Here is a 9,734-nt window from a genome sequence, read left to right as displayed (position 1 = left end):
CCTAGGCTATTTGAAAATAGACGATCTACAAGCTCACAACGCGTCGCATCGCGACGCGTTCTGAGCTTGTAGATCTGCTATTTTCAAATATTTTAGTACTTTTACTTTTGGTACTTTAAGTATATTTTGATGCCAGTACTTTTGTACTTTTACTCAAGTAAACTTTGAAATTTGGACTTTCACTTGTAACGGAGTATTTTTATATTGCAGGATTGGTACTTTTGCTTAAGTAAAACATTTGAGTACTTTTCCCGCCTTTGCTCATTCCATTTATTTCTAATTCATATATTTTTTACATGTCATTTTAAGTTTCATGGTAAAATTCGCTAGGAGTCAATAATACTAATACTGTATATAATATATTTTATCTTAATTGCACTTTTCATTCATAGGGAATCTCAGAGTGCTTCATAGGTAAAACATGACTCAATCATAGAAGGTTAAAAGCAGGGTAAAACAAAAATGGCGCTATAGCTACACAACAATTTCACATGAAAAGGCCTGCCTAAATAAAAAGTTTTTTAGGCCTGCATGTTTAAAACACCATAGGAATAAAACAAAAATCGACAAAGACTGCAAAACAACATAATAAAACAAAGCTTATTGTCAGTTAATAGAAGTTTTATTAACATAGCACACAGTGGAGCAGATGGGTTCCAGCTATTTCATTTAATTAATTTATCCAAGTTTAGAAAGTTCTTATTTCATGCAGGTTCATGGGATTAGCTTTGTTAATTCTGTAAATCCAACACTGTCTCACTCCCAAGACCAAAGGCAATATGTGCCTTCTTGGGAGTGAGACTATGTGTTGGTAAATCACATACCGATGGTAAGCTAGAATGAAGCCAGCAGTTTTATTCTGTTTCAGCAATAGGCCTAAATCAGTGGTTCTCAACCAGTGGTCCGGGGACCACCAGTGGTCCAGGGGGTCCCCAGTGAAATGAGTTAACATAGCGTTACAATCATTTTAACCACTTAGCTTTGGCTATTCAAAAATAGCAGATACACAAGCTCATAGCGCGGCACCGAGTGCCGCGCTACGAGCTTGTAGATCTGCTATTTTTGAAAAATCGAGAAAATGTGTGCAAATCTTTGAATATATATATATTTTTTAAAACCAAAATGTTTAACTCAAATCTTTGCTTCTGGGGGTCCCTGGAACAAAATATTTTGATGGGGGTCCGCGGCCAAATACATATAATTTTGGGGGTCCTTGACATATAGCAGATATACAAGCTCATAGCGCGGCACCGAGTGCTACAAGAGGAAGACCCCTAACCCTAAAACGTGTGTGTGTGTGTGTGTGTGTGTGTGTGTGTGTGTGTGTGTGTGTGTGTTTTAGGAGGCCATCCATATGAGGAAAGGCACGATGATGGCGAGGAGGGCGGGGCCAGCGGACCACGCTCCGTAATAGACCACCAGACAGGCCGCCAACATGGCCGCCGCCTTGGCAAGACGCCGGCTGAACAGCAACTTCCTCACTGTCTTACAGAACTACAAGAGAGAGAGAGAGAGAGAGACACTGAGTCACTGTCTTACAGAACTACAAGAGAGAGAGAGAGAGACACTGAGTCACTGTCTTACAGAACTACAAGAGAGAGAGAAAGAGAGAGACAGTGGCCCTCATTTATCAACGCGGTGCAGCCCAAATAATGGGCGTGATCACCGCACGTTTCTGCATTTATCAATATATCCTGACGTGGGCTTCATCCTACTTTACGCTGAGATCTCACGTCTGGTCGAGACCAGTTATTGACGTTGGCTGCGCCCGTTTATTCCATTCTAGACCTGCGGAGCAGCATTGTCTGACGGTCTGACAGGCATCTGGACACATATATCCACTCCAAAATGTATATCTACACTAATAAATAATCCCTGTGAAAATATAACATTTTATAAAGTAATTTAAACAAACTGCTTTAACAGTCATTCGGTTGCATTGGCTATTTTAAAATAGCAGATCTGCAAGCTCACAACGCGACGCGTTGTGAGCTTGTAGATCTGCTATTTTCAGCGCAGCAGCGCAGCAGTGCTTCTGCGAGAGAATTTTCGGGAGTCCCGACCATCTTTTCATGGACAGTGAGGTCTACAAACTTACAGTAGCTTGTCCTATGTTATGGAGTTATGTCATAGAGAGTTATGTAGGCTACACAACCTGGCTGGGTTAAGGATATAAACCCGACGCTCCAATATTAACGTGGCGGCACGGAATCACTGCATTCCGCCCGAGTCTCATGTACCGCTACGCTACGGACACGGACATGAAAGACAAAGTTGGGCGCGCGTGTGTGTGTGTGTGAGAGAGAGAGAGAGAGAGAGAGAGAGAGAGAGAGAGAGAGAGAGAGAGAGAGAGAGAGAGAGAGAGAGAGAGAGAGAGAGAGAGAGAGAGAGAGAGAGAGAGAGAGAGAGAGAGAGAGAGAGAGAGAGAGAGAGAGATTTTAACCACTCATTTATTCATAAGAATGTTGGTATTGCATACTATAGTATTTATATTCAAACAATACTTGTGCTCTAACTAAATGATTGAAAACAGCTAAACAGTTACACCTCTGCCCTCCATCCATGTTTTCTTTCCTACTTAGATAAATTGCCCACTTTGCCCAAAGAGGAAACTCAGCAATCTACCTTTTCCCCCTTCTTTTTCCCATACATAAAACCACATATAAACATCAGTTTATTAAAAGTCTCTCCAAAGAGAGAGAGAGAGAGAGAGAGAGAGAGAGAGAGAGAGAGAGAGAGAGAGAGAGAGAGCGAGAGAGAGAGAGAGAGAGAGAGAGAGACACACACACACATGAAACTGAATAGCTCCACTGTGTGGAACAAAGTTCAAGAGATTATCAATGTGTTGATGTGGAGGTAAGTCAGTACTTAACTCTGACCACTAGGTGGGGTAGATGTACTACTGTCATATTTCAATGGTTATGTTCAGGTCAGCAGAACCTTAGTTTTAACAATAGATAAAGTGCTCCGTGGAGCACAGGTCTCCGCCAGGTCAGGTAGGTTATTGTGGTCTCCTGGTTGCACTACAATAGGCCACTGTGCCATTTCTTCTTAGGCCTTGCACGGCATTCGGACACTGCATTCATGTTTTGAGGCATTTTGTTTAAACTTTTTTTTTTTGCTAACTTAGAACTCCTGGTGGCGCTATAACAGGCCAATGTTACAAGGGTGGCATTTGTTCCTCAACGTAGTGCGAATGTGCGTGCAAAGTTTCACCGCAATCGGACGCTGCGTTCATGATTTGCGGCATTTTGTTCAAAACGGGCCACTCCTGCAAATGTCAACCTTAGCCAATGAGGATGGAATATGAAAAATCTAACAGATCCGTCTTGATCACATGACTATAGAGAGCATGTGTACCGATTTGCATGAAATTTGGATAAAATCCGAAGGAGTAATATCCAAAAATGTGTTACAAGTAAAATGCCTGTGTTCAAAATGTTACTTGAGTAAAAGTACAAAAGTATTGGCATCAAAATATACTTAAAGTACCAACAGTTAAAGTACAAAAATGTTTGAAAATAGCAGATCTACAATTTCACAACGCGCGACGCGTTGTGAGCTTGTAGATCGGCTATTTTCAAATAGCCTATATATATATATAGGGGCTAAAATAGTTTTCTAATATAATAATTTATATCTGCAAAGTAACTAGTAAGTAACTAAAGTTTTCAAATAGTTATAGTGGAGTAAAAGTACAATATTTGCCTCTGAGATGTACAGTAGTGAAGTAAAAGTACCTCAAAATTGTACTTAAGTACAGTACTTGAGTAAATGTTACTTTACACCACTGCTGAAAATACGACTACATTATTGAATGCAAAAATAAATGAATGAATGAATAAATTCATCATCAGAACAACATCAACATTCTCTCACAGTCAGACCCCTTCACGGTTTTAATTGCGTCACCTCGAGCGTTGTAAAAGAAACCACAACAATCATCTCTCTGCCTCAAACAATGCCTCACACACACACACACACACACACACACACACACACACACACACACACACACACACACACACACACACACACACACACACACACACACACACACACACACACACACACACACACACACACACACAATGGAGGCTTTCATTCAAGACCGTGTTGCAGCAACAAGGCCGGATTAGACTAATTAAAGCGAGGAGTGTGGTGTGTGTGTGTGTGTGTGTGTGTGTGTGTGTGTGTGTGTGTGTGTGTGTGTGTGTGTGTGTGTGTGTGTGTGTGTGTGTGTGTGTGTGCGTGTGTGCGTGTGTGTGCGTGCATGCGTGCATGCGTGCGTGTGGTCACAGGATTCAATATTGGTGTTATGTTGAAAGACCCAATGGTATTTGGTCAATACAGAAGAAAACTACTACTGGGAAAGAGATGGGGGTACTGCGTATGTGTGTGTGCGCGCGCGCGTATGTGTGTGCGCGTGCGTGCGTGTGTGCGTGCGTGCGTGCGCGCGTGTGTGCGTGTGTGTGTGTGTGACCCTTCTTCTTGACCATTAGATGATCTGGTGGATTTTTCTACATTCCTCAATCCCATACCTGATGTTCGAATATGTACGTATGCCTTTGTGTGTGTGCATGTGTGTGTGTGTGTGTGTGTGTGTGGTGTTGTTGTTGTTGATGATGATGACAGTAGAGAAGTGACCATTTGGAAGTGTTTTGTACATTGGACCCTCAGTCTGACAGAGGCATTCCTTAACAAGGTGCTAAAGTAGGCTACCAACGCCTTAAGGATGCTATAATACAGCTTGGTTACAAATGTAAACGGCTTGTGTTCATATGTGGAAGCCTCGGTAATGTCCATAAATGTGTTGTGAGAGGCCTGCAGATTGCAGCAATGCCCAATAAGCCCAAAAGCTAAAGCTAATGGCTAAATTATGTTCAGTGTCTGTGATAATTGGCAGTCACCACATATGGAGGAGACGATGCTTCCTGTGTCCGTGATCTGTGACCTGAAACACTTGTTGAGTTTCCCAAGTTTGTGCATCTACTATTGTTCGTGTTCGAGAATTTCTTGTTAAATGTGAACGCAAATAAAGATGTTAAATTTGGGTGCGTGTGTTAGGGCTGTCAACTTTCCTCAGAAATGATATTCGAATATTGGTCTTCAAAATTGGCAGATATTCGAATATTATTATTATTATTATAAAAATGTTTTTGTTTTTTAAAAAAAAAAAAAAAGTTTCAATTTACTTTTGTTGACAGAAACAATATAAAAAAAACAATGTTTCGAGTGCTCGGATCCAATAAAACATCTTTTGTTTGTTTTTATAACTTGATTCATAGTTTTTTGTATTGTCCCTGTCAAATAAAGAAAGAAAAAAAATCTTTTTTTTCCCCCGAATATTAATTTTCATATTCGAATATACATATGTTCCCCATATTCAAGGAATATTCGATATTCGAATATTAATTCACCAGCCCTAGCGCGTGTGTGCTCGTGTTTAGCGCGTGTGTGCTCGTGTTTAGCGCGTGTGTGCATGTTTCACCTGAAAGGTCTGGAAGCTCATGACGGTCCCGTATCTACAGTACATGACGTAGTGCTCACAGTTGTACCACAGCAGGCTGTAGGTGATGGACCCCTGCAGACTCTCTGCCCGGCGGGCCACCTCGTCCCCCTGCAGGGCCGGACACTTGCACACCTATAAGGCCCATAGGAACACAATGGAGAGGTCAGGGGACTATAAGGCCCATATAGGAACACAATGGAGAGGTCAGGGGACTATAAGGCCCATATAGGAACACAATGGAGAGGTCAGGGGACTATAAGGCCCATATAGGAACACAATGGAGAGGTCAGGGGACTATAAGGCCCATATAGGAACACAATGGAGGGGTCAGGGGACTATAAGGCCCATAGGAACACAATGGAGAGGTCAGGGGACTATAAGGCTCATAGGAACACAATGGAGAGGTCAGGGAACTGGCTGGCGGACATTTTGGATCACATCCACCCATGCATGCGTGTTGTGATGCAAACAGGCAGATATATTCAGTGGTGGAAGAAGTACTCAAATGTTTTACTTAAGCTAAGGGGTCCTTGGCCTGAAAAACGTTGAAGACCCCTGAAAATAACCCAAATACACTACGCAAGCACATACACGCGTGCACGCACGCACATACACACACACACACACACACACACACACACACACACACACGCACAGCTGTTCTTACCTCGTCCATTTTGTTGACGATGATATCTGAACCATAAGCAAAGTCTTCTACAGAGTCCACCCTCACACTGGCACACTGAACACAATGGTATAGATGTTTATTTACTGACATGTTACAGTAAACAATTATCACAGAGTCCATCTTTACATCCCACACAGAACTGTAGGCTCACACACACACACGCGCACACACACACGCACGCACGCACGCACACACACACACACACACACACACACACACACACACACACACACACACACACACACACACACACACACACACACACACACACACACACACACACACACACAGTACCTTGGCCAGTACTCCCAGTATGAGCCTGTTGTTGGAGACCATCTGGTTGATGCTCCACTGGTCATTAGAGACCACAGGCAGTATGTCTGGAATGAGATGAGCCACTCTGAGGAGTGGCTCACACTGTAGTATATGGTATAGCAAAGTATAGCATAGCATAGCATAGCATAGCATAGCATAGTAGCAGGCTATAGTATAGGGGGTGCTCCTTCCATTCCGACATCTCACCACTCCGACTAGTGGCTTCCGCGTGCGGTTAAGGTTAGGGTTAGGGTTAGGTATAGGGTTCGTCAACGTCGGAAAGGCGACATGTCGGAAAGGAGAAATGCACCCATAGTATAGTACAGTATTAGTAAAGCATAGCATAACATAGCATAGCGCGACATATCTAAGTATGTATGGGGAGCGGTCCCCCTTTTGGGCGGGGGCGCGGGCGGGGACATCTTTCTTCTACAATAGAAGAGTTAGGACATTCTAATACAGCCAAAATACCCAATCTCGGCACCGTCGCACCGACCACAGTGGCGCACCTCGCTAATCATTAGACTCCCAACCCACTACCACTGGGCGTCTGGGTTCGACTCCCGCTTGGGATAAACTTTTTCAGTCATCCGCGGACTACTTTTTTTCGCCGATAAAGTATAGTTTTGGACCATGACGGAGGCGCGCCGACTCAGCAGACCTTGAGGCTGAGGAGTTGCGCCCGAGCGCCTCCAGGCGCGAGTGCCCGCAACGACCAGCCGATGGTCTGCTAGTCGACTAAGTGCCGTCCGAGTTATATACCGATAGGGACAGAATCGTAAATAATATTGGTGGGGACTGCGTTTGCCCCACTCACTGCGTTTGCCCCAACTGCCACTCAAAGTGACTACTGGCCAATCACAGTGCGTCTTTCCCGGGACTTAACCAGCTCTCAACTTCCGGTACACAAACGCAGGACACTTACAAAGCTGGCTAGCATAGCAGGCTATAGTATAGTACAGTATTAGTAAAGCATAGCATAGCATAGCATAGCATAGCATAGTAGTAGGCTATAGTATAGTACAGTATTAGTAAAGCATAGCATAGCATAGCATAGTATAGCATAGTAGTAGGCTATAGTATAGTATTGTAGCACAGCATAGTACAGTACAGTACAGTACAGTATAGTAACATTAATCAAGAACGAGAACACCATTCAAAACAGAAAAGAGCAGGGCCTCTCTGTGTGGAGTTTGCATGTTTTCCCCGTGTTCCCTAGGGTAGGTACCCTCACTAAAAACATGCAGTAATCCTGGTCTCTACACTGCCTCCCCCTGGTCAGCCAGGGCACCTGATGGAGGAAAAAGGAACTGGTTGGAATAACGTGTTCCTTCCACGCGCTATGTAACCTGGCTCCGTCAAATGGAAGAAGCTTGCGACACACTTGTTTCACAGCCTACTTCCATCTGAGACTTCGGAAGCAGAATCGATGACAGACGGTGTTTTCATTTTTTCAAGCTACTTGGCAGGTGATTGGATGATCCCGCCGCTAGCAGCCGCTGATTGGTTCTAACACGCAGCGTTTCGGGCAGCGTTACTCCCTGAGCGATCCCAGACCTCCTTCCTGAAATCAAAATGCAAATGAGATTTCCGGAGGGAGGGGGGTTTACCAGGCTACGCGCTATGTCCTACCGGGGGAAACTCCGCCCTGTCAGGTGACAAGAAGGTCAGCATGGCTCTCATGCATTGAAGGAGGCATGAGCTCGGCCCTGGCCTCCCTATAGGTTGGCAGAGGGAAGGTAGTGTCCAGGATTACATAGACAAAATGTCACTGGGTGTAAAAAATGGGGTTACAAAATCGTGGGATAAAGATTTAAGAAAAAAAGAAGTGAGTTTTGGTGGGCGGCCCTCTCTTGGCAGGTTTGTTGTGGTGCCATGTTCTTTTCATTTGATTATGATGGATTTGATGGTGCTCCTGGGGATCATCAAAGATTTGGATATTTTTTTTATAACCCAACTCTGACTCATTTCACTAATTATATGACTTCTGAAGGTAATTGGTTGCACCAGAACTTTTTAGGGGCTTCATAACAAAGGGGGTGAATACATATGCACATGCCAATTATCAGTTCTTTATTTTTAAAAATCCTTTTTTTATATATATATTTCTCATTTCATTTCAAAACTAAGACTATTTCGTGCAGATTCATCAAATAAAATTCTGATTAAAAACATTTAAATTACAGGTTGTACAACAAAATAGGTAAACAGCCAAGGGGGGTGAATACTTTTGCAAGGCACTGTATAGTGTAGTAGCTATAGTAGAGTATAGTGATTCTCAAACTTTTAAATGTCAAGGTCTCCCCTTAACTCTGACAGTATACATTTGTGTATTTGTATACTGTCAGAGATACATACTTGTTAAGGGTCAATTTAGAACCCCTACATGGAATCCACTTTGAGAACCACCGGTAATAGTACAATCATCCAGTGCAGATATTGTCTCACCTGCCTCCTCCCAGATAGATCCCATAGTGTGCAAAGAGGGTTCTGGGGACCTCCAGCAGGTCGCCCCGTTCAAACATCAGGTCATACTTATTCCTCCTCTTCTTCTTGGTTCTCCCCGTCTCTCCTTCATGCTCTGCGTCTGACTCTCCATCGCTCTGGATGTCCTCCTGATCGGCGCTCTGAGCAGAGAGGAAGAACAGAGCCAGGTAGCTGAGAGAGAACATGGTATGGAAGGAAGAAAGGAGGGAAGGATGGATGGATAGAAGAAGAAACAGAAGAGAGAAGAATGAGAGAGAGAGAGCAGGTTGTATTTGTTGGAGTGGCTGAGAGAAGGGGTAAAGTGAGGGAGAGAGGTGGAGAGAGAGAGAGAGAGAGAGAGCTGTGTGAAAGAGGATTATTAGTACTAGCTCATGAGTTCTTTGGGTCTGTGTTATACAAGGAAAAATGTACCCCCCCCCCTTTCTAGAGATTAATCTTTGCAAATGGTGATATATTAAAGGTAGGGTAAGTGTTAAATAGCTCTATATTCTGATAGTACTCATTGCTATAGAGTGTTTGTTCAGTAAAAGGAGTCTCCTTGTCTCTCCACCTCTTTATTAAACAGAAAATGCATTTTCATTTCAGTTTCATTTCCAATTTTATCCAACCAGGACAGAGAACTCAGTCAGGATATAGATTAAACAAGTGAAATTGGAACTGATGACACTAAGAAATGAGCAGACAAAATTGGAAGTGGAACACTATACAAATTAAGCTAAAAAAATTGTACTT

At 43.2% G+C, this 9,734-nt stretch overlaps 1 protein-coding gene across 1 annotated transcript; it reads right to left on the bottom strand.

Moving 5' to 3' along the window:
* Positions 1-1,338: 1,338 nt before the first annotated feature.
* LOC311035183 (lecithin retinol acyltransferase-like) lies at positions 1,339-9,187 on the bottom strand (the record flags this gene model as incomplete). Its single annotated transcript, XM_084043262.1, has 5 exons — positions 1,339-1,494; positions 5,492-5,644; positions 6,180-6,254; positions 6,495-6,600; positions 8,964-9,187. The coding sequence occupies 5 exons, from the start codon at positions 9,185-9,187 to the stop codon at positions 1,339-1,341; spliced, it is 714 nt and encodes a 237-aa protein (XP_083899388.1).
* Between the last annotated feature and the right edge of the window lie 547 nt (positions 9,188-9,734).

This window comes from Gymnoscopelus microlampas (genome assembly GCF_963454915.1).
Source record: "Gymnoscopelus microlampas genome assembly, chromosome: 19".
Classification (NCBI taxonomy): domain Eukaryota; kingdom Metazoa; phylum Chordata; class Actinopteri; order Myctophiformes; family Myctophidae; genus Gymnoscopelus; species Gymnoscopelus microlampas.
This window is presented reverse-complemented; position numbering and strand designations above follow the sequence as displayed.